This window comes from Typopeltis vanoorti, chromosome 2 (assembly GCF_054136105.1).
Source record: "Typopeltis vanoorti isolate ZY-2024b chromosome 2, IOZ_Tvanoo_1.0, whole genome shotgun sequence".
Taxonomy (NCBI): domain Eukaryota; kingdom Metazoa; phylum Arthropoda; class Arachnida; order Uropygi; family Thelyphonidae; genus Typopeltis; species Typopeltis vanoorti.
The window spans coordinates 79881763-79908725 of record NC_143550.1 but is presented as its reverse complement, the minus strand read 5'-3'; the positions used below and the strand labels follow the sequence as shown (position 1 = coordinate 79908725).

General features: G+C 36.2%; 1 protein-coding gene across 10 annotated transcripts in view; it reads right to left on the bottom strand.

Annotated features, from left to right (window-relative positions):
• The window catches only part of PMCA (plasma membrane calcium-transporting ATPase 3), a 1392263-nt gene that overhangs the window by 622688 nt on the left and 742612 nt on the right, over positions 1-26963 (bottom strand). For all 10 annotated transcript variants that reach the window (XM_090412026.1, XM_090412017.1, XM_090412079.1 and 7 more), the window contains one exon: positions 14003-14244. In XM_090412026.1, the coding sequence (XP_090268152.1) occupies positions 14003-14244 (242 nt within the window). The remainder of the gene's footprint in view (positions 1-14002; positions 14245-26963) is intronic.

Sequence of the window (26963 nt, the reverse complement as noted above, 5' to 3'; positions counted from 1 at the left end):
ATTTCAGCTGCTTTAACGTTCCTCGTATTCAAGAAATGGATAACTGACCTAATTTCACATGTGGTGGGAGATTCGATTTTACATGCAGAGGGCAATTCCATTTCTTAGACATTATAAACACACACCAAGAAGAGTTTGCACTGCGAGAATGTCTAAAAATGGCACCAACGGCTTGCTAAGGAATCAACAAACTAAGCAAGCATGCGCACCATTGCGATCACAGTGCTGCAGTAAAAATATTTTTAAAAAAAACTTACTTTGAACATCCCTCGTGTGTGTGTGTGTGTGTGTGTGTGTGTATAAGTATTTAAAAAACATCTTCATCATAGGTGGTGTGAGTGTGTGTGTCTGAAAGAGGAAACAAAGTTTCCAAGTTCTGCATTTTTTAATGCTTACTTGTTGTACAATATTACTGTAGAAAATTGCTGAACTTCGCTGAAGTATTCATAAATACAAACTAGCATAGATTAAAATATACTGTTAAGTAGCATAGTACAACAAGTATGCATTCAAAAATGCAGAACTTGGAAACAAGATATCTCCGGTTGCAGAGATATACAATTTTCAAATTGGGTGTTTCAAAAAGAATGTCCTGATTTGAAAATTCTTTCTTTTAAGGTTACATGGTGATCAGCACTCATATTTGTAAATTTAGGGACACAAAAACACATGTGTTGAACAGATTAATTTATTAATTACTAATAAAATAAAACTTGACGTTTTGACCCCTGTATCGAGGTCATCATCGGAAGAATACAAGTATATAAGGAACCAAGCTACATGTTCATGCCCTGTATACCGGTAAACTAAATCTACGTAGTTAATTAATCCTTTTCCCTAGCGTGACCTCTAGTGATTAAACATAAATAAAAATAAAATAATAAAAATAAATACAACTACAATAAACTGCTAAAGTCCTCATGTATTAATATTCTTCTGGATTTGTACAGTTCTGATTGTTATAATATGATTTCTTTCAGTTGCTGTTGAATGTTACAAACACTTCACCAGGTTATCTTCTTGTAGTGGGATTTTTCTATGGCTAGTTTAGGTTGTTATACAGGTTGTAGATGGGTCCTCCACATTCTTGAAATGGTTAGGCCATCATTTTTGTTGAGATTTGGGTTGTGTTTAATGGAGGTATTTAATGTGTCATTTGTGTTCATCTTGTCTGATTGGGATAGTTTACCCCTTTTCCTCTATATATGGTAAGTTACACGTGCATTGTATTTTGTATACCCCTGGGTGGGCTAGGTGTGGAAGAGGATATTTTGAAGAACTGAGTAGGTGTCTTATCTTATTTGGGGGTTAAAAGGTGGTTTTAATGTTGTATTTGCATAGTGTTCTGTCTATTTTTTCAGAAATGCCTCTAACATAAGGAATGGCAATAGCATTCCTGAAATCTTTTTTGTTCTTACTGGTATCTTTATGGAGGATCTTGTGAATAGTTTTTTTTTACTGTATTCATTTTTTATAAATGTTTGGTTAATGATTTTGTATTCCTGGTTTAGAGCCTATTCATTAGAACAAATAGTTAGAGCTCTGTGTTTAAGGGTGCTTATAACACCTAGTTTTTGTGTTGGGTGGTAGTAAGATTTTTTGTGTATGTATTGGCCTGTGTGTGTGTGTGTGTGTGTAGGTTTGTGGTAAACTGAGAAGGAGAGACAGCCAGAGGGAAGACATGTGACAAGTGTGTCTTGGAAAGGAAGAGAGTTGTTTTTTTCCATTTCAATGGTGAATTGGATACGTTTGTGTTGTTTGTTTAGGTAGCTAAGGAATGTATTTAGAGCTTCGTGGCCGTGAGGCCAAATGGCGAAAATATCGTCGACGTATCTGAGCCAAATTTTGGGCTTTAGACATGCTGTCTCTAGAGCACATTGCTCAAAGTCTTCCATATAAAAGTTAGCTATTGCTGGGGAAAGTGGTGAGCCCATGGCTATACCTTCTTTTGAAGGTAAAAATTGTTTTGCCACACGAAATATCCGGAGCGGAGTACGTGGGCAAAGAGGGCCGTGATGTCGTGTGAAAATATGTTCTGTAGGAGCAAAATAGTGTCAGTGATTGGGACATTGGTGAAAAGGGAAGTTATGTCAAAGCTGAGTAATAAATCTTGGTCGTTGAGTGTAATGTTTTTAATTTTATTAATGAAATGTTGGGTATTTTTTATGTAGCAAGGGAACTGACCAACCAATTCCTTGAGTGTGGTGCTAATTTGGGCTATCAATTCCTTCAACAATTGGACGTACTGGTTCGTGTATTTTTGGCAGGCCATAAATTCTGGGCATACGGGCATAATGAGGTATTAATTTTTTTGTTGTTTCTTCGGGCCATGTGTGGATGGATTTGATTAATTCAGTTGTTTTCTTTTCGTTACATTTTGTGGGGTTGCAGTTTACCATTTAGTAGGTGTTGTGGTCCGATATTAAATGGTTCATTTTATCAATGTATGTTGTACGGTCTAAAAGGACAGTGGCATTGCCTTTATCTGCTTTTGTGATTATAATGTCTTGGTTATTTATTAAGGATTTAAGGGCTAGATTTTCAGTTTTGTTTAAGTTGGTGCTTAGTCTTTTGTTTGAATTTAGTATACACGATGTTTCCATTCATATTTTATCAGCCAAAATGGTGGGGAGGGATCTTAAACCTCTCTCGATATGATACACGATATCAAGTTTGTTCACTGACCTCGGAGCGACGTAGTTCAAACCTTTCTTAGCAGCGAGAGTTCACCTTGTGTGAAATTGTGGTTTGATTGGTTGATAACCAAGCAGTGGTCCGATGGTGGTTGGTTGCTCCTAACTTTGTTTGTGGGCGATTGGCTGTTCCTTATGATGTCGGTTTGTGATTGGCTGTTTCTTTCGTTATGACGTCTTGATGGTCTTGTGCTTTTCTGTTGTTGTAGGGCTTGAAATTTCATTACTAATTTTTCTTTGTTTTTCAGTAATAAGTGCTTGGCCGAGTCGTCTCTGATCCTATCTAAAATCTCCCAAATTTCTGGAATAATGTAGTCGGATAGCTCTAATTTAAGTCGTAGAACTTTGGCTTGGGTGGATGCTAGATTTTTACGTGCCTCGTGGATTTGTTCTCGTAACAAGGCTTTTTGCAACCGGGCATAAATATGGAGCGATTTCGGTGATTTAAACTTCTTCTTTAATTTAATGCAGTTGGGTATTATGTTGCTGTCTCTACATCTTTTCAAAAAGGCTAGTCGATTCGTTAACAAGTAAACACGTATCTTTAGCTTACCGTAGAGGCTGCACTGCTTGGTGGGTCACATCTCCATGGATTATGATGATTCTTTCTTTTAAGGTTACACGGTGATCAGCACTCATATTTGTAAATTTAGGGACACAAAAACACACGTGTTGAACAGATTATTTTATTAATTACTAATAAAATAAATCTTGACGTTTCAACCCCTGTATCGAGGTCATCATCGGAAGAATACAAGTGTATAAGGAACCAAGCTACATGCTCATGCTCTGTATACCGGTAAATTCAATCTGTGTAGTTAATTAATCCTTTTCCCTAGCCTGACCTCTAGTGATTTAAAAAAAAAAAAAAATTAAAAAAATTAAAAAAAAGTTTTATTTTATTAGTAATTAATAAAATAATCTGTTCAACACGTGTGTTTTTGTGTCCCTAAATTTACAAATATGAGTGATTTGAAAATTATATATCTCTGCAACCATGAACCACAAATGAATGCAACTTGTACCATGTGAACGGCCTTGGCCTAGAGTTTGATATGACGACAGCTAGATGCCACTACTAGCACTCAAATAGTCGCTACGCTTAGTTAATGAGAAAATGGCATCTATGTTTAGTTAATGAGAAGAAAATCGGGTCAGAGCATTTTCCCTGACACAGGTGGAAAAAACCTAGAGGAAAAAATGGAGAAAAGTAATGCTTGAAGAAGAAAAAATGGATTTGGCAGAACGCTCATTGCATGTGGTAACTGTCAATTGCATTAAGCTACAGAAAGTGATGAAATGTTATTAGGTTTATCTGTAAGCATTAATTAGATAGTTGAATTAAGACACATGGTGCAGTGCAGTATTCTAAGTGTAAACTTTGAATGGGGGGGGGGGTTAGTCACTGAATGTTATCCAGGTGTTAGATGTGTTAATGGAATATCAATGTGGAAGTTGTTTCAATGCAAAAAAAAAAATCTTAGAGAAAAGAGAAATCGTGGCTGAGGTATCTAGAAATATATTCAGTAGAAAGTGACTTGGTAGAGAATAAGAGTTCTAGTATTGAAAGTGATGAATTGGAGATGATAGATAACATCAAGGACAATCTGAATGAAAAATAGCTGGATTTTAGTGAACAAATTCCAATGTAGAGGAGGATTTTCATAGTCAAAATTCCTTTATGATAGACACAGATTCTGATTTAGGTACTAAAATCTGTAGCAATTTTGTGGTAAGAGGAGGAGGAGGAGGATATCTTATAAGGTTAGATCACAAAGAATGTTTACTTAAGTATGCTTGCATGAGCTAGAGCAAGCGATTTAAATATGCCGAGGTGTTTATATTGGTGGAAATCAATTACCGAAAACTGGGTATATTTGTAAGACTACAGGACATTTTTTTGTGTTACATTAACTGGTAAGACAGGACTTTAAAAGATTAAGTATTAATATAATGTCCAGATTTCACCTCTTTCTCAACAAAATGGTAGTACTGCAATATTACCTAAACACAGAGTTGATCTCCTGCAACATTCTTCTCTTTTAATTCTTCCCTTCTTCACATGGAACATTCCAATGCATGCTTACTGTGCCAGAAACACGTCAAAAGAATCATCAACACCTTGGTTTCTAAAAAAGGTTTCTGGTCCTGATGTAATCTCATCAAGTGAAGCTCAAGAGAGCACTTGTTTGTTCATTATCATCTATATACATATTTATACTCAGCTGGAACTGTGCCATATACAGCCAATTTAAAAAAAAAAAGGTAATAAGTGCCTGCTTTCAAGTCATCTATCTGCTGCTATCACCTCAGTGTCATCTGGAGAAGTTCAACAACAATGAACTTCTTCAGTACCTGGAGAACTGTCACCTAATCAATGACTATGAATATGGATAATTCCAATCAAGAGCCACAACAGATCTCTTGGCCTACATCGCCCACCTCTGGACACATGCCATGGAAAGGCTTAGAAAAACTTATGCAGTTGCACTTGAAATATCTTGGGAAATTGCTGAAGTATGGTTTATATTCGTCCCTTTGTAAATGAATTACCAGTTTTCTCTCAGGTTATAAACTATATGTAATTGTGAATGTTGTTCTCTCACTTCAAATTTTCATAATAATGTGGGTCTTCAAGAGGACTGTGCTATTTTGCCCACCCATCTCTTCCTCAAATGCATAAACAACCTGCTTCAGATGACCTCAAATGCTATTCAGAGTTTTGATGATGATAGCATTCGCCATTCATCTTCGTCATACAAACATACCTTGTGATGCTCAAATATCTCAAGCTATAAGATCATGTACAATATGTACTCTAAATAATGATCTCTACACCACCCTGCAATGGGACAATAAAAACCTAGTTTACTTTCAATGAGTCCAACGGTTTTGTATTTGTTTGTTTTTCTCGGAAAAAAAAAAAAAAAAAGATCTTAGTTCTTCTCCCCTTACCCAACTTAACAGTCAAGAACAGATCCCTCTTTTTGGACTAACACTTACTCCTAGTCGTTCGTGGGATAATCACTTCATGTCTATAGCCTATTTGGTTTCTATAAAGCTTGGCATCATTTTTCGTTTAAGACAATACTTTCTCATCTGTCCAGTTACTTAACTTACTCAGTACAAATTCCAAATCTGTCAAACCTTGGCATAGTGCACCTAAAACTTCTTTATGAATTTTTGATGTCATTGAAGAGAGCAGTTCAGTTGATTGATGATTCCTCTCTGTCAAACTGACACTCTCCAGCTACTGTCTCATGGATGGTCAGTTTCTGTATTGTACCTCTTCCCCAGATATTTCCATGGATGGCATTCTGAAGATCAGGCATCCATTATGCCCCACACCTTTGCTAAACCTACAGCGTCAGACTATCCAACAACTGTTTACAGTTGAACTGCTGACTCATAGAACAAGCTAATCCCTATCATCTTTCATTCCATCTATTTCAGTTCAGCAAAACAACCTTCCTCATGGAGTATTCCTCAAAGAATATAACTTCCAACTTTTTTTAGAGAAATATCAACATATTACTTTGCTCTTGATCCCTGTGCACACACACAACATTTATTTTCTATAGGTATCATCTCTCTCTCTCTTACTTGCTTGTGAGGGAGTGATATATAAGAAATATGTAGTTATAACTAAATTCTTATTGATAACTTAAGTATAAATACACATTTATTGGTAAAACATTTTCACCATGTTTTATGAGAAACAACTTCACTATAAAAAATGGGAAGTAGTAATATATACAAACATAATAATAAAAAAAACAACAACTCAACAATGGATTACTAAAACATAGGTAAGATAACAAAGATCAGTTAATTTCCAGACTCAAAAATACAGGAAAGATTAGCAGATTGGAGAAGTACTATTTCCCATAATGGAGATACATGTAGGCTATTGGAACTGTTATTAAATCTGGTAAACACCTGGAAAGCTTAAATGAGGAAATCTGGATTTGTGTAAAGAAAAAAGTAGACAGTTTTGAGACAGGAAAAATGACACACTAATCTTGAGAGGAATGAGAATTTTTGTGATTCATTTTGACATTTCTTTGATGCATGAAATTGAAATGTAACCTTTTCTTGAGAAGAAAAACAAATCTGTAACTATTGAATTTTTTTTTATTAAAGGTCTAACTGAAACAGAATAAGAATGCTGATCTAATATATATGCACTGTTACCTTTTGATGTAGTAAGGCACTACGGAACACAGATCATAGAAATGAGAGGGAATATTTTATTAGCCTCCCCCCCCCCTCCTTTTTTTTTTACATAGATGATGGTAGTGGGGATGCCAGATGTAGTCTTGTAAGTGTTTTCTTCTGCTATATGGAGAAATGAACACTTCCACCTGGCTGAAAAAGAATCAGTAGTTTGTGGAAAATATCACGAAAGAAATGACTAAACATACACACATAACCACAGTAATAAGATTTTTTAATAAGTGAATATTTCGTCCTAAGTATCATAGGACATTTTCAGTACAGTTAATTCAAACAAGGCTCTATGTCCTCTGATACTTAGGACGAAATATTTACTTATTAAAAAATCTTATTACTGTGGTTAAATGTGCATGTTTAGTCATGAATGCTCCACAGGTTTCATTATACAACAAAATCACAAAAGAAATTTTGTTCACATCGTTCCATAACAAAATAGCCAAAGTTGGGCACCACTGTAATTATCTTCGAAACAAAATTTTTTCTTCATATAAAGAACAATTCCATATCCTCGTCGCCATCAGCACTCATTAAGGTTTATCTTCAATACTCATTCTTTCTCTTACTTGCCATATAACTAAAGAACATACTGATTGGTCTATGATTTGCTACTGCAGTCTTAGAACCACCCTTATGCAAAGGGAATTATTTTACCCTCTTTCCACTCCCTTGGAACTCTACCAGAGCTTAGACTTAAATTAAAGAGCCTAGTCAGAGGCACTGCCAGTTCCTTGCACATTTCTTTTCTACAAAACATGAGCTGATATCCCACCTAATCTCACAGCTGTATTTACACTGAGATTCTGCAATATCCTAAGAACTTCAATTCATCCACCTCTGTTCCCACAGTGTGTCACGTGTTAAAGGAGTAACCTCACTAGGATGATATACCTTTGCAAAGTGGTTACTCAGTAACTCAATTATTTTATCTGCATCTGTCACCTCGTGACCATCATCACTCATTAAGGTTAATCTTCCATAGTCATTCTTCCTCTTACTAGCGACATAATGAAAGAACTCTTTGGGATTTCCTTTGGCCTGGTTGGCTAGATTCTTCTCATAATCTGATTTTGCATCCTTACCATGCTGGTATCCTTTTCTCTTTATATACCCTCCAGAACATTTTCTTCTTCTGCAGCTCGTGCTTAATGATATTTTTCATCCATCTAACTCCTACCTGATTTACCCTCCTTACCTTAACTTATACAATTTAACCTAGATGATCCTTAACTATCTCCCATGCACTACTAACATCCTTACCTTGCAGTAAGGATGTTAGTACATACTTAGTTAATACTTACCACAGATTTAAGTTTCTTCCTAAATTTGTCATAATCACCTGCCTTGTAGATTCACATATACCCCTTCTTGACAGAATATTCCTCATGTTGTACAATCTCCCAAGTCGAAACTGCATAGTCACTTTCAATAACTGGAGGCAATATGGTAACCTTTGTTATGGATAGCTCTTCTGATCCAATGACCAGGTCCAATACTCTCCCATCCCTAGTCCCTTCCATCACATGCTCATCAACATCATCATTATCATGCATATCAAGGATTTTTAGGCCTAGCATGGCCTGTTCTGGCCTTAGAAGTCATCGTTGAATCGTTTAATAAAACGTCATGGTTTTCTTTTTTCCTAATGGCTTGTACTTTAAGGCTTGTTTTGGTAATCTTTCTGTTTTCATTCTTCGAACGTGTTCCATCCATTTATATTTGTGTTTATGTTTTACATCACATGCTGCCTCAAGTAATCATCTCTCAGTTCGTGTTTCCATTTCCTTCCTGCCATATGATCGTTCTCCCTTCCAGTCTATATCTCCATAATTGAAGTCTCCATTCTCCACTAACCTAATAATCACTTGACCTGTACTCACTGTATTAATTTGCAGATGCATGTCTTCCATCTGTGGAACTTCCTAGCCTATAGCAACAACCAACTATATATTTTGCCTTACTAGCATTAATCTCACACCAGACTGCTTCAAATAAACAGCAACCAATCCTCTTGCCGATGTCCTATTTTCTTTTTAGCTGCAATTCACCTGCTATCATCAGCAGTACTTCCCTCCATTCTATGTTCTCCGAAAATACTAAACCCTTTACATTCTATCCTTGTAACTACATCATCTGCTGTTAGTCATGTCTCACTAATGCCTATAACTTTTGGTGAGGTTGCACTAGCCAATGCCAAAACCTCCTCCCTCTTGTTCCTGATACTTCTGGCATCAGTATATAGAAACTGCAGCATCCCTTTAGGTCCCCACCCACTTTACTTTCTGAACTGATTACTCTATTCAATATTTTTGGTTGAGAGACTAGATTCCACACTTGCTCATTCTCACACTCACCTCATGGGTACCTTCTCACAAACTCACCTGCTTTCACTCTAATTGCTAAAGTTTTCCTGAATTTGTGATGTTTCCAGAGAATTCATTGGGCATGATGAATGAACAAAGCTTACTCTAGACACCTAACACCCAAACCATTTAGATGCAGTCCATGCACATTGTACAGATCATCTTTTCCATCAAATACAGACCACAGATCCAGAAATCCTACATCATTCTTTCTGCAGAACCTACATATAAACTCATTAGCTAGCAGCACCTTTTTTCTAAGTTTGCCTCTATCATAATGTGCTAGGAGACTTACAATCTTCCCCTTCTCGTTCTTCAGTTTTGCCTCTTGTAACAACTCCTTTACATTCTCCCTCATAGAATACTTCTCACCTCTCAAATCATTTGTGCCAACCAACACTATTATTTCCTTTGACTTACCTTTTTTTACATCTGGACTTGTGGTATGATATGCTCTGAACAGTAAAATATTCTGGAAACATCACAAAGTGATGAACAAGCAAAAATCTTGTTTAAGTAAATAAACAGCATGCTTTAAACAATGTCTGTAAAATTTTCCATTACTTTCAAATTATTACATCAATGCTGGAGCACCCCAGAGTTCTGCACTCTGTTCCTGTCAAATAATTTTCTCTGTCATTGATGTACAAATTAAAGAACAGAGGACCAGGTACTAAGTCCTATTTTACACCACTAGCCACCTGCCTCCTCTTGGACTCAACTCCTGAATAAACTGGCCTGGAAATATTTTTATTTATTTTTTTATGTAGCTCCCACACTAAAAGATTTTTGTGGGAGCTACATAAAAAAAAAATCTATAGCCTACCATTGGTACATTTGTACCAATGGTAGGCTATAGATTTTTCTATTTTTTATTATATTTATATATATCTGGACAATCTCCACTCTTAAATATTCTCATTCTTAAACCAGGTGACCTGCTGTGTGTACAGTAGTCATATCATGCAGCTTGATTAAGGTCTTATGGTTCTCTTGTATAATAAAGGGAACCAAGGTCTCCTTATTAATTGCCAATATATGTTGTGATGTTTTCACAATTTTAGCACTGTGATCCCTAATTCTCAAGTCTTGCAATAAGTGAAGGACCTGCAGAAGAACAGAACTTATGGATGACTATAGTGGTGGACAAGTCTCTGTCCACCATTACTCCTAGATTCACTTCCTTCAAAATTTTCCCAACTGTATAATTGGCATTCCATTCTTACCTACCAAATTTCAAGACCTTACACTTGAACATTAAACGGGTAGCTACACACACAGTCTATTCAGATCCTCCGGTAGGGACACAACATCTGTTCTGCTCTTCAAAGTTCTTCCTGACTTAGCATCATATAATTAGGCCTGTCCCAATATTATTAACATACAAGTTAAAAAATAATGGTCCCAAAAAGAGAACCCTATATCACACCATTAGTGACCTTCCTATTTTGAGATACTACTCCCTATACACAACCTGCTGATACCTATCTGAAGCCAATCACTTATCTAACTCACCAGTCTCTTATTCAATTCCACCCATTCCAAATCAGTTAACAGTGTGTCATGTGGCAGTCTATCAAAGGTGGTTGAAAACACTAAGTATACCACTGTATTATTATTATCATTATTATACAGATATCTCCACAATACCTCTCCTGTGCTTCATTCAGTGATGAAGCACTCATATCCACCTCTGGCTATTCATTCCACCCATTATCCACTTTAAAAAAATCTAGTCCTAACACCATTGCTAACCAGACCCCTTGTTTTCTTCCTTCTTGCCATGTACTGAAAAAAAAAAAAGCCTTCAATGCCAATCCTATAAAGTCCATTTAATAACATACATTAACATCTTCTCTTTTTTTGCCAATCAGCTAGTTTTTGAAGCCCATAGACCCTCAAATTCAATCTCTTCAATTTCTGCCATACATGTGGCCTTATAAAGGTGAAACAATTACTTCTCCATCCCTGCTTGTTAGTGCGTGTGTGTGTTCTTCAACAACTATGTAATTCAATGTGCTGTTTTAGCTACCTGTGCAATATGCCCTCTAAACTTCAACTCCCTGTTCACAAACACTCGAAGGCCCTGGCCTCAGCAGTTTCTGCACGGTTCCATCAATATAGTACACAACTTGTGATCTCTTCTTCCCAAAGCTCATCATCTTACACTTGGCCAAATTAAATTGGCAGCCCCTTTGACCTTTTCCCATACTGCTAGTGTATTTAAGCCATGCTGCAGGTTCTCTACATCACTTTCATTCACTATCTCTCTAGTTTTGCATCATCATCAAACAACTGAATATTTCCTGTCAAATAATTTTCACTGTCATTGATGTACAAATTAAAGAACAGAGGACCAAGTATTAAGTCCTATTTTACACCACTAGCCACCTCTTTGACTCAACTCCTGAATAAACTGGCCGTTAGCGGAGTGGTTAGCATACCGACTCTACAGCCAAAAGGCTGCAAGTTCAAATCCCGTTGTGGGAATGGATGTTTCGGATTGTCTGTGAAAATACTAGTGGTGGTGGTGGGTAGTAGGTGGTGTTGGTGTAGATGATGAGATTCGCTGTAGTTGGTGGAATGAGAGGTTCTGGTGTAGATGATGAGGCTCACTGTAGTTGGTGGATTGAGTGGTGCCCTCCCTCGATGAGTCTTTGGACTCCCTGGAGGTGTCACATAATAATAATAAACCAATATTTGGTATCTGTCCATCAGCCCCCCCCCCCCCCCCCCACCTAATCTGAATCAGGAGATTCACATTCATCCCCATTTGTTCCAATTTATGCAACAGAGGTTTATGTGGAATCTTGTCATATGCATCTGCAAAGCTCCCACCTGTATCTGCATCCCTTTATTCAGTGAATTTGTCACCTTGTTGTTGTTGCATAAATAAAAAAACTGCTAATCAGCATTCTAAAACATGAACTCCCCTTAACAAGCTTATGCAGACTATCTTACAAAATACTCTATTATCAATCCAATTCAGAATCCTATCTATTACCAATCTCTCCAAGATCTTAACCCCCCAACTGCAGATACACAGTCCAGCATATAATTAGTAGCCTCCTCAGCCTTATTTTCTTCCATGTGAAGCAAAACAGTTAACCTCTTTTTACTCCTTTGGAACCTTCCCTGTTGAAAGATTCATATCAAACAGGTATGTCAAGAATATTCTTAACTCCCTGGAGCATTCCTTCAAGACACAAAGTGATATGTTGTCAAACCCTACTGCCTTATAAGCACAAAGTTTACTTAATTCCTTATATACCCTCCTACTCATTATCAGTCCCTTCTCCACCATATCCTCTACACCCAAGCTCCTTATGCCGTCATACTCCTGAAGTGCAAATATCCTGATAAACTGCTCATTTAATACCTCAACTATATCCTCTGCAGCATTTACCAATCTCCCATTTTATTCCCCTAACATCATCTTCCCTAAATCATTCTTTCTTCTACTTGAGACATCAAAACAACACTAGGATTTATCTTGGCTTGCTAATTTCTGCTCATAACGCACTTCTGCTGTGCATACCAACTGAGTCACCTTCCTGGCCGGTTTTCATGTAACTGATTATTACCATTCATCTTGTGCTACTTCCATAATGCTTTCTTCCTCCAGACTGCATTGCTTAATATCGTCATTCATCCATTTTACTTCTTAGACTATGCTTAATGCCTTCATTCATCTATTTTACTTCTACCTTATTTAGTCTTTGCACTTTGAAACACACTTAAAGATTGCTGTTGCTAAATATCTCTGAATAAATCCCCAAGCAGCATCTACAGTGGGTGATCATATTATTAGAGCCACCTCCATAAATTACAGTAACAATTTTACACTTCAACCAGTTATAATTTTCTTCATTCACCTCGGCATATTAGATATCCAATGTCGTATTATATTGGTGGGATTAGGCTAGAAGAAACTGATGAGGCTAGGAATCTTGGAGTGTTAACAGATAGGAAGTTGAAGTTTAGGGGCCATATGACAAAGATTGCAAATACAACTCAAAAGATAATTGCAATGCTGAAATGAACATTCACATGTAAAGATAAGGATGTTATTTTGCCTCTTCACAAGGCCTTGATAAGACCTCACTTGGACTATTGCGCAGGTCTGGTCTTCTGGTTTCTATTGTGATTCTGTTATATTGGAGAAAGTACAAAGGAGAGTGTTAAAAATGATATCAGGATTGTGGAATACTGATTATGAAGTCAGATTGAGAATTTGTGGACTGCAGACACTAGTAAACAAGAGAAAGAGGGGGGGGGGGTGATATGATTGAGACTTACAAATTTCTGAACGGATCATACAAGATTTCAATTGATGGAATTTTTCAAAGGAGAAAAGTACTCCTTTGAAGGCCACCAAGAAGGGTGTGAGGGCTAGATTTTTCTCTCAGAGGGTGGTGCGTGATTGGAATGGATTGCCTTTGGATGTTGTGAGTGCAAGCAGTGTGAATGAATTCAAGAATAAGTATGATAGCTAGTGTGTGTAGTATGTGGCCTCCCTCGATGAGTCTCTGACTCCCTGGAGGTCTCTCTTAATAATAATGTGCTTAGCAAATGCTCACTTTCATGATGAAATGAATTTAGTTACATATATGCCTCTCAGTTTCATTAATGTATGTGTTATGAAACAAATAGGCAATAAAGAACAAATGTAAAAAAAAAATTCAAAGTACAATAATGCAAAAGAACACTTACTTTTTCATGACAATTTCAGATGCACCTTTTGTAAAGACACGGAAGCCTCCTCCCTCTAGCGGAATTACTGTACTCATTGATTTTCTAACGGAATTAAATGTATACACTTTATGCAGCCTCTCCTCTGGCATATCATCCCTCACTGTTTGGTAATCCTTGCCCAGTTCTAACACAAACCCAAGTAATGCACATTCAGTCTTATTTCCTACCTGCTTTGGTAAATCTCCTAGATTGTCTGGTGGCTAAAAACAAAGGCAACAGAAATATTTACTGCTCATAACTTTCTATGTTTAAATCATGAAAAAGGATCATTAAAGAACATATGAATAGGAAATTTCTTTTAAGTATATAAATAAAAAAAAAGTAATAATTATAACAATGTACACTATCTACCAATAATTGTCCAGACACCAGTGTTATTTGAAGTTATGGAACATTCCAAGTCTGTTAATAAAATAAAAACTGGTGTACAAATAGTAGAAAGCAGTATTTCATTATAGCAGTTGAATATAGGTGGTATGGCAAGATGGTATGAACTCAGTAACTTTGAGAGAGGTGTCATTGTGGGCTATCATATTGGTGGCATGTCCATATGTGCCAATGCCACTCAACTGGACCATCCAAAACCAACGGTTGGCAATGCGATCAACAAATGAAGATGTTCTGGTATTGCTAGTGCAGGAAAACACCTGGGGCAGCTACCAAAAATAACTGACAGGGGAAGGTTTTAAAATGGGTGGCATGCAAAAACCAGCTACAGTCGGCACAGACCATCCATGATGAGTTCCAGAGCACCAGTAACACCATGGTGAGCACTAATAATGTACAAAAAGAACTCCATTTACTGAGTTTCCATGGAAGAGCTATGGAACACGAGCTGAACATCACAACAGTGAACAAGGAGGATTGTCTGGCTTGGTGCAAAAAGCATGTGAACTGGACAATTGACAAGTGGAAAATGGTACTCTGGAGCAATGAATCAAAGTTCACCTGTTTCTAGTCTGATGGCAGGGTGTGGAAGCAGCCTAGTGCTGTATCCACAGTAAAGTGTGGTGGTGGTGGAGTAATAGTGTGGGATGCATTCAGCTGGTTTGCAGTGGGACCACTAGTCATTGTCCGTGGTTCCATGAAGGCAGCTCAATACCTTGATATGCTCGATAATCAGGTGCTGCCTATGCTGTGGAGATTTTATGAAATGAACCAGTGTTACTATCAAGATGATAATGCCACAAAACTGAGGCTGTTATAGAATGCTATGAAGAGATGGGTGTTAAACGACTGCCCTGGTCTGTGCAGAGTCCTGACCTCAACCCCATCACACACACCTATGGGATGAATTGGAACAGCATGTCTTCAATCTGTTGCTGAACTCAGTGCTGCTTTGATGGAGGAATGGAGACTAATTCCACCTGATGTCTACCACACATTGGTGGAAAGACTCCCTCAAAGGGTGAAGGAAGTGATCAAAGCCAAAGGTGGACATACCTGATATTAGGGTTCACCTGCTGGTATCAATTGTAAATTGCTAATGTGTTTAGACAATTACTAGTAGATAGTGTACATTTATATACTACTTGAATAATACGATCCAACAGTAATATCTCAGAATAAAATCCAACTTACAAAATGAATCTGTTTATTTTCTCCATAAGAAGTGCAGCACAAAGTGTAAATTTTAACTTTTATGGTTGCTCCTCTCAAAATACGTCCATTACAAATTTGTACACCAAGTACTGTATTTTTGCAGCTGGAAATATCATTGGTAGTTATCCTTTGTTGCCATCTTTAGTATTGCCCATGGTTCATGCCTGATCTCTGAAGCATCTCACATATCATGTGTGATGAGAGCTGTTAGTCAAAAAAATTCTGCTGCACAAATGCAATATATGTGCAGAAGGTAGCATTTTCACAGAGAATGCAACCAATTCTCATGTGTCCAATTTTGTCATTTTAGAAAAATATATCTTCACTTAAACATCTTAGGCCACCTGAAGTAATGATTGACTATTTTGCATGCAGTAACAAATTTCTGATGATTAAATTAACAGTCAATGAAAATAATAATCATGGACTAATGTATTACAGGCACTTATTGGGAAATTTGGACAACAAATGATGAAGGTTTCTGGTTGATAGCAGTCTGCTGCATTTGAAAGATCTCTAAAGCAGTTTTATAAAACAAAATTTGTAATGAAGCAATGCAGCACTATCTACTTTCAGGAAGACATGGGCACACATAACACACAGTTCCAGTACTTTTGGTTAATATATCATATAATTTATGAAATATAAACAGGAAAGTGGAGAATAGTTGCATGAGAAGTATAAGGTTCAGGACATCTACATCCATAATTTTACATGAGGTTAGCAAACTCATATGTGCCACATGAATCTTCACTAGATGGTTCTACTGTAGGCTTTTCTTAATGCTTCAACTCTATGAAAACCAGTCCCTCTGGATACTCCATCTATCTCACTGAGATTCTACCACTTGTCCATTTTTCCAGGAACTTTATCCTCTATTACTGTTATAACAAGTCCATCTTTTATTTTTATTGTAAATTAAAGATGCCAAGAAATTATATTCTTGGTTTAATCCTTTATCAAAGTGTAAGCAAACAAAGTTTGTGCCAGAAGTATTTTCAGGACTAGGTAACGCGTATATAAATGATAATGACTTCACATCACTTGCCTTAGTATTGTAATGCATATCCTTATGAACATGTATAACGTTGAAAGTTTATTTTTCACTTGGTTAGACTATAATAAATTTAGTTAAATCCTTTATCCAAGTGTGAGCAAACAAAGTTTGCGCCTGAAAGTATCTTTAGGAATTAATTATATATGTATAATGCATAACATTTTACATATCCGCAAGGAGATGTGTTTTGCATTATGGAAGATACTGAGATAGGAGTGATGTTAGCTTGCTCCACCTTTGCAATGAGTTGCCTGGTCTTGTACTTCCTTACCCCAGTCCTGAAGATACTTTCAGGCGCAAACTTTGTTTGCTCACACTTGGATAAAGGATTTAACTAAATTTATTATAGAACATGTATAATGCTATGCATTATGGGAAAGGTCACTACCCAGACTAGCTTGACCTTTATTCAGGTCTCATCAATCGGTCTGGCTCCCATATGCATATGAGTCACCCAGTCCTGAAAATACTTCAGGGGCAAACTTTTTTTTGCTTGCACTTGGATACAGGATTAAACCTGTATATAATTTCTTGGCATCTTTAATTTATGACTAAAATTAACACACGTGAACCACAGTAGTAGGTTTTTTATTGCATAAATATTTCATCCTAGGTATCTTAGGACATCATCAGTACAGTATGGCAATACTAGGAATGACAAAACGTCCCCCTAAACGTCTCCCATATCTAGATTACATATACAACATTGAAAGAAACATCAAGCACAACAGTATTGAAGCCAACAAATTTCGTTTTGAAATAGCAAAAATAATTTTTGATACCAAACCTTCAGTTTTAAACATTCTACCACCGGAATTGAAAGCTCTTACCTCCTTAAAACATAATAAAAATATAATCATCACCAGAGCCGACAAAGGAAATACTACAGTGGTTCTTGATACAGTTTCATATGACCAAAAAATGAATCTACTACTCCGAGACCGAAATACTTATGCAAAACTGGACTATGATCCCACAAAAAGACAGCTGAAGAAACTGAACAAGCTACTTGATGAAACAACGCCATTAGATGAAGAAACTTCAAAAAAACTCAAAACATACCATGCTAGACCTCTGAGAATATACGGTTTACCCAAGCTTCACAAAAACAACGTCCCACTCAGACCTGTCATTGATTCAATTAGCAGCCCAACTTACAAGTTTTTTTTATCAAACCTTCTCCGTCCCCACATAGGCCATTCAACATCTTCAATAAAAAAACTCCACAGATTTTCACACCAAAATAAAAGACATTCAACTGCTGACAACAGACATGCTAATTAGCTTCGACATCGTCTCTCTCTTCACCAATATCCCCCATAAAGAAATTGTAGACCTATTAAATCAAAAATTTCTGTCGGACATTGTTGAACTTTTCAAATTTGTTATCACTTCTGGTTACTTCACATGGAAAGGAAAAATCTACAAGCAAGAGGAGGGAACAGCAATGGGGTCTCCCTTGTCACACAACTTGGCAGATCTGTTTATAGAACATCTAGAAGAAAATATCCTCATGTTCAAACCCAAACCAAAACTCTGGCTTCAATATGTCGATGATATTTTCGCAGTCTGGAGTCATTCCGAACCAGAGCTACTTCAGTTTTTAGAAAAAATCAATCTCCTTCATCCTCGCATCAGATTTACATTAGAAAGAGAATCCCCACAAGGCATCCCCTTTCTGAATTTACACATCCAAAGAAAAGAAGACGGTTCCATCTCTACCTCTGTCTATCGCAAACCGACATTTTCAGGCCGCTACATTCACAATACTTCAACTCATCATCCCTCTCAAAAATTTGGCATCATTAAATCATTGGTAACCAGAGCACACAGATTATGCTCCTCCGAGGATTCTCTAAAACAAGAATTGGAAATAATCAAAAACACAGCCACTCTAAATGGTTATAATCTCAAAACAACTCAAAAAATCATCAGCAATTTCTCCACACTTTAACCTAGACAAGAACAATCCCATAGGATTCCCATACCTTATATCAAAGGCATCTCCGAATGGCTCTCGAAAATTATGAAGAAATACAATCTTGCTGCCACCTACAAACCCATCAACCAGATCCAAAACTTGTTACCCTCACCTAAAGACAAACTTTCACCTATGCTACTTGGTGTATACGAGGTTTCAGGCTCCAGTAAACTCTCTTATTTTGGATAGATAGGCAGATCAGTTTTTAAACGCATTTCGGAACATCAAGACCATATTCGTCTCATCAAACCGCAAAAATCAGGCCTCGCTCAACACAGAGTTGAAAACCCAAACCATAAGATCCATTGGAAAAAGATAAAACTTCTACACAGATCTTCATATAAATATGAATGCTTATATAAAGAAAGTGCTGAAGCCCTACTCCACAGACCAAATCTAAACCGCAATGATGTTCTTGCCATCCCTAAAGTATGGGAAATTGTCATACAAAATTGTGTAAAATAATAACATAACTGTAATTAGTTTTAATTTATTTTAAGTAATTTAATTCAATTTAATTTTAATTTAAGTTCAGGCCGCAACGAGCCACTGCATGCAATTTGGATTCCATTGAACGGATGCACCCTTTCTTTTGTCATTCCTAGTATTGCCATACTGTACTGACGATGTCCTAAGATACCTAGGACAAAATATTTACGTAATAAAAAACCTAAAAACTTCCAACAACTACCTCTAATCCAGAGTATTTTAGTAATAAGGTGTGACACTTTTTGGCTACTCATATATGAAAATATGCCTTCTGCATTACTTCAACCTTGTTATCACCTCTGGGTCTGGCTCCCACTGATGAGACTTCAATAAAGGTCGAAACTGGTCTGGGTAGTGACCCTTCCTATAATGCATAGTATTATAAATGTCTGTAAGGTTATGTGCTTTGCATTATAGGATACTAAGGCAAGTGATATGAAGTCATTAGTGTTTATACATGAGTTGCCCACTCCTAAAAATACTTCAGGTGCAAACTTTGTTTGCTAACATTTGGATAAAGGATTAAACCAAGAATACAATTTTTTGGCATTTTTAATTATTTTATTTTTATTATATGTCCAAAGCATATCAGTTTGATTCTGTTAATAAACTTAAGGAGTCTTATAGTTCTACTGATCCTTCCTAAGCTCCATCAATTTTTCTGCTTTTCATTTCAGTCTAAAATCCAAAGATAACATCAGAATTCTGTTTCAGTTAGTGATAGATTTGTCAGAGAGACCTTAGATAAGTCTCTGCCTATTTTCCTAATCTTCTTCTGTTGTCTTTTTTTTAAGCAGCAATTCTTCAAATTAACAATGGATCCAGATACTGAAATTTTCTGCCCCTCTCAATTATTTCTTCATTATGCTTGTATTTCAAGACTTTCTATGTCTATACTTTCTTCAAGATCTGTAATTTTTGTCATATTAGAGTTGATTTATGTCCTCTGTCAAGGTTTGCTCATCCCTGTTGTTATAATACGTACCATATAACATGTATATCATATTGCTGATCCATCTATCTTAATTCCTATCTCCAGATCCAATGGTATATTTATGATGTCCTCAGTATAGATGATGGATAGATGAGAAGAAAGTACATATCTCTGCCTAATACTCTTGCTTACCTGAATCCACAGGTAATCTAAATACCGGTTCATAACTGTGGCTTCTTGTTCACTACAAATTAGCTATCCCAATAATGTGTTTCAGAAAATCCATTACTTTATTCATTACTTCTCAGAATTTCACATGCTAAACACAGTCAAAAGCTTCTGAGTAGTCTATAAAGCACATTATTATTATTATTATTACCCCGAGACCTAATGGAGTCAAAGACTCATCTGAGAGGTCCTTTTATCTCTCACATACACAGCTCATCATACCGTGTCTTAAACACACTCAAACTCCTTGCAGAAACCACACTCTCAGGCAAGGCATTCCAATCATTCACAACTCTGCACGAAAAAAAAACTGCCTCTCACTCCCCTACTCGCATCCTCTTTATACAGTTTCCAAGGATGACCTCTGGTTCTCCCCTATTTTATGTATAACTTCTCCAGCATTGATCCCATAACAACCCCTTACCAACTTGTAGGTCTCTATCATATTTCCCCTCTTCCTCCTGTCCACCAGACTCTGCAAATTACAGCTTCTCAATCTTTCTTCATACTCAACATTCCAGAGGTCAGAAACTACCTTAGTCAGTCACCTTTGGACCTTTCCAACATCTCATCCTTCTGAAAACCGGGTGACCAAATCTACACAATAGTCCATGTGTGGCCTAATCAAAGCCTTATACTACAGAACAAGAATCTCCCTACTTCTACAAGTCAGTGTCCTTCGCATCATTCCAGGATTACCAAAGGAATGTCTAAACTCTTTGTACTTCCCAATAATCTGCCTAAGAAGATCTTTGTACCATGCCTTTCCTGAAACTTGCCTGTTCCTCATGCATCTCAACTTTGGCCTAATACTATTTAGAATAATCTTTTGCAGAATATTGCTTGCATGAGATATTGAACTAATAGTTCTATAGTTCTTGAAATACCTTTATATCTGCATTCTTGCGCAGCAGTATGAATACGGACTTCTTCCAGTCTCTAGACTACAGTCCTATTTCCCTTATCCCTATAATCAATTGAGGATGAAACACTCCTATCCCTCTATATCCCTTAGCCATAATTACCTCTGCCTGGATTCCGATAACAGAAAGATTCCCCTGGATTTGCACCAGGGGGATCTTACTGTTTATAAAGCTCCTTCATGCTCTTTCAACAGCATAACTAAGTGGAGGTGGTTCCAACTCAAGATTCCCCTGGGATGTTTCTTTCAAAGTTTCCTCATCCTCTCTGCAGTACAGTTCCTCGCATTACTCTTTTTGACCTTCTATTCTTCTGTTAATACTTTTCCATTCCTGAAGGTAAGAAAAACATGGAAACGCATGTTTTTCTTACCTCAGAACAGGAAAAAACCAGCCCCATGAATACACAGATCTACAGCATAAATACTTGTCCTTAGGGAGGATGCAGCAGAAAAGTGATGTACCAGCTGAATTAATTCATCCTTACACTTCACCATGGGACTCTACCCATCCTAAGGGCCAGATGAGTTGAAGAGGAAGAAGATCTTTTCATATGCATTAAACAACTCTTGCAATGTTTATCATTCTTAATATTTTAAAATAAAAGGTTTTCTTAGATTTTACATCCCTCCCTTCTGGGTTCTAATTCTAGAACTAATTTTTAACTAATTTTAGAGTGAAAGATGGATCTATACATGAATGTCCTTTCTTAAACCATTCTATGATTTCAGAAAGAAATCTTCCAATATTCTGTAAGTTTCTTATATAAATTTTGCAGGAAGAATTTAATATGCTTAGAGATGAATGATTTTTTGGATCATCATTATCCCCCCCCCTTGTTATAATTAGCAATTGCTAGTTTTCTATTCCTTTGACAGATTTTTCCAATTGAATATACTGTTTTTATTTATTTATTTATTTATTTTAATAATAAGTGTTTTCTCTAAACTTATTCCTGCATATGAATATACAATGGTCTTGCAGTTATCCAACCTTCAACCTATCACTCCTGGAATTGGATTATTGTGTCAAATGACTTCTGATACAATACCATATAATTCTTCTTCAGTTATCTAACCAACAAAGTGATTCCTGCTATCCTCAGATAATTGAGGGTTACCATAACTGTGAGTTTAAGTTTCTAAAATAATATTGTGAATCAGAAATCAATATGTTCCTCAACTGTCTATGCATTTTGTTTATTTCTCCATTATCCTTTGGTATTCTGTGAAATGAGATTTAAGTTAACAACATTAGAATAATTAATTAAATAAAATAAAAACATTATTCTATACTGAAGGCAAAATTTTCTATCCAGTCTGATCAATTTCTGGCAACAAGTGTAATGGTTATAAGCAAACTAACAATTAAAAAAACACTGCCTACTATTAGAGAATTAAAGCTCAATTTGTAATACTATAACAGTAAAATACATTCAGTTGAAAATATATAACTTTTAATCGTTTACATCACATCAGTGAGGAGTATTTAGCAAAATTACTGCCCAAAACTGATGAAGCTGAAGAGTTTCAAGGCTTTATTTGTACAATTTTCCTAATAAAAATGAGCTTCTTTTAATATAAGCTTTCAATCTTCAGCAGGATCACTGTGCTTGAAAGAAATACCTTGATGTGCAAAACCAAATTATTATGCTTAATCCAAAACATAGGAATAGAGAACTTGGGATCTCTCTACAACAGAAAAGAAAGAAAATAAGAGCAGAAAACTGAATGTCACAAGATGAGTTGGTCTCTGAAAGCAATCTCTCAGAAAGTGTACAAAATGAAGAGAGACTTGTAACGATATGTAAAGATAAATATGGACATTGTCTACGGGAAATGTGGGCTTAAATGGGTTGGAGTTTTTGTCATTAAAAAGATCTTTTGCTGAGAAAAATGCATGCTTTTCATGAACCAAGTGCCTGATTTCAGAGAAGGATGCAGATGATGGGCATAGAATCAATGTATCTTCTTGTAATGGATTTCTTTTTGTATATATACAGAAAGCTGTATGCTCCAATGGCTGTCTTACTTTAAGAACTTCAGAATAAGTAAATCTAGGAAACATAACTATTCTTGATTTCTGATTGCAAACTAAATTTGTATTTTAATAAAATTCCTTAAAATTTTCATTTCTACTGCTTGTAATCTATTTATGTCTCTTACTGTTAGTCTCCATTGCATAAGTCAAAAGGTACCTTTTGTTAATCAAAAATTTGCACTTAATTGAGATCTAAAGTTTGGACCAGTGAAATCGTCCTCACTATCTCCAGGTCTAAACTTCCATCACTAGAAAGTATACTCCCTAGATATGTAAAGTTTTCACTACTCTTCAAATCTCACCCATTAAGTCTAACACAATTAATGTTTATTTCCATTATGATTTAAAACCACACTATCACTCTTCCTGCTATTAATATGTAGTCCACAGTTCTGTGTCACACTGTTCCATTTGTCCAGATTCTCCTGTAGTTTGCTTCTGAATATGTCCAAATCACCAATCATCTGCAAATGGCTGTTTCTCCTTTCAAGTCATTAATCATATCGAGGACACTTTCATCACGCCAATGAATAGCAATGAAAATAAGACACTTCCTTGTTGCAGTCCATTTTTGCTAAGTTCTTAGACTTAACATAATACATATTCTTTGCTACTTATTACTACTATTTCTTTTTTTTCCCCGCTTATCTTTTCCTAACTTTCCCAGACTTTTTCCCGATGAACCCAAACAGAGGCTTTTTCTAAATCAAGAAATGGCACAAACATGCTCCTTCGAAATTCCCTGTGTCCTTCCATCATTTCTCATACAACAAAAAACAGAACAACAGTTGATTGCCATTTTTGAAAAATCAAACTGTTCTTCTCTTAGACCTTACTCTATTTTATCTTTAATTCTTGCCATTATCCTCTCACAAATGATTGCACACTGACACAATAATGTTATTCCTCTATAGTTAGAACACTCCCTTCTTGAGCTTCATTTATGTAATGGAACAATAATTCCCCTTGGTCCAATCATCAGGTACCTTTTTTCTCCAGATCAGTCTGAAGATACCACATAACCATTTCAATCATGTACTAGCAGAAGTTCTGATTAGTTCAACAGCAAACTATCTATCTCAGGGGATTTCCCATTCTTTATCTTCCTTAATGCTTCTTCAACCTTTGACAGACTCATTTCCTATTTATCTCTCATCATTGTATTCATTGTAATTTATTTCATCTTTATTTAATAGATCTAACTTTATTTAATAGATTTAACTAAGATCATTTGATCTAGTCTTCATAAGCTTCACTTCTGAAAAGCTTTATTTTTTAACTTGACTGATTCTTTAACTCTCTCGTTCCACAAGTATGTTTCTTTTCCTTCTTTTGCTTCCACTTGTTCTTCCATACACCTCTTCTGTTGTTCCCACCTATGTCTAAAAATTTTTTCCATTCCTTGTCTACACTATCCACAGTTAACTCAAGGATCTTGGACCAAATCCAAAACTTAAATTCTTGCTTTACTTCAGACTGTTTTAATGTACATAGCTTCAGCTTTTTCTCTCTCTCTTTTTATTGCCACATTTATCTTCTATACACCTTACAAGTGACTACACATTACAAATGGTCTATGCTTTCTATCTAAGTCAACTGAAGGCAAACCTTTGATGTTCATGACTACCTTGCTCCAATCTTTATCATGAATGAAATCATCTATTACTGATTCTTGATCCTCGCCTTACTTGATACTTGATGTAATAACACATCTGTTATGTTATTATCTGTAGATTGGTCCATAATCTTCTTGCTCCTTCCACTCAATGCTATTAGAGTTTTTTGAGGGCTAGCAGTGAATCTTTCCTTTTTTTTAATTTTTTTTTTTTACTGTCATTCTTGCAGTAGAAGTCTGCCTTCTCTACTAGGTGTTTGACTTACCTAGCAGGCTGAAGCTGTAACAGGCCCAGCAAGCCAACAATAGATTTAATGAAGTAAAAGTTCTCCGATCTCCAGCCAAAAGGCTGCGGGTTCAATTCCTGCCATGGGCATGGATGTTTGTGATTATCTGTGAAAATACTAGTGGTGGTAGTGGGCAGTAGATGGCGTTGGTGTAGATAATGATGGTAGTTGCAGTTAGTTGTGTAGTTGGTGGATTGAGTGGTGGTGGTGGGGAGAGAGAGAGTTGTAGAGTAGGTGCCCTCCCTTGATGAATCTTTGGATTACCTGGAGGTGTCATGTAATAATAATAATAAAAGAAATGGATATAAATGATAAACGACCTGGACTGGAAAGGAAACTGAGAACAGGAACACTGAGCATATTGACACTTGTAGGTGAGAAAGAGTTAATGGATGTTATGATGGGGAGGAAATTAAATGTTTTGAGTTGAGCAAAAACAGAAAAAAAAAAATATGGGAAGAAAATTTAAGAGGAGACCTTGTTTTGCTTTGGAAGGGAGCAGATCACCAATCAAAAAACAGTGTCGATTAGTAAAGAAGTAAATGACAGACTCACAGAGTGTGATGGAATTAGTGATGGCATAAGGAAGCTTGTATTTGAAAATAATGGAAAATGAATCTCATTTATCCAGGCATATACACCACAACAAGGTTTAGATATGGAGGTAATGATATTATTTGAGGAACGGCTGGAGGATGTTACTCAGAATAAGTGTAATCATTTTAGAAGTTCTTAGTGCATAGGCTGGAGAAGAAAGAACAGAAGTAGAAAAAATTCTGGGCCCATTTGGTTTCGGTAAAAGAAATGAGGAAGGACAAAGGTTATTAGATTGTTAAATCAGAAATGATTTAAAAATAGGAAACAGTTGGTTTCGGATAAGTCAAAAACCACAGAATTACAAGTTATATTGAAGTTATTACAACACGTATTGATATACTATACCATTATTCTATTATTAGTTTAGGTTTCTAAAATAGGAAAGTTAGCAAGAACTGATAAAGCATTTACAGTCTGCAGAAAAAGATTTAAAAAAAAGTTATCTTTTGAATGTCACATGAAACTGTAATGGTGGAGAGAAGCTGTTCTTGGCATGAATAAAGAATCTACTCCACTATTAGTTTCTCCAAATCATGAGAATTCATATGTGAGATTTAGACAATTCAATATCAGAATATCCAAAAAATGAAATTGGAGTGCTAAGGGCAACAGAACAAAAAAAAAAAAAAAAAAAAACAGAAACTACAATGGAGTAAAAAGATTGTTTCCATAGGAAAGATTTTTTTTTTTTTTTTTTAAAGTTGCAAACCAGGTGCTGGCCTGGTTGGCCAAGTGATTAGCGTATCCACTCTCCAGCCAAAAGGTTGTGAGTTCAAATTGTGCCGTGGGCATGGATGTTTGCGATTGTCTGTGGAAATACCAGTGGTGGTCAGCAGTAGATGGCATTGGTGTAGTTGGGGTCAGTGAGTCCTTGGACCTGGAGGTGTCAAATAATAATAATAAAAATGGAAAATAAATCTGCCATACAGTGCAGAGAAAACACAGAGAAATAAAGTACTTATTAAAAAAATAAGTGACTGAACATTTGAAGCAAGAAAGCAAAAATGTTTTATTATGAACATTTGGACCAAAGTTTATTATGATTAAGAGAGATTTCCAAGGAAGTCAGGATCCATCGAGAGAGGCCAGATATCACCCACGCTAGCTCTCATACTTTTTCTTGAATTCATTCATACTACTTGTGCTTACAACCTCCAAAGGCAATCAAT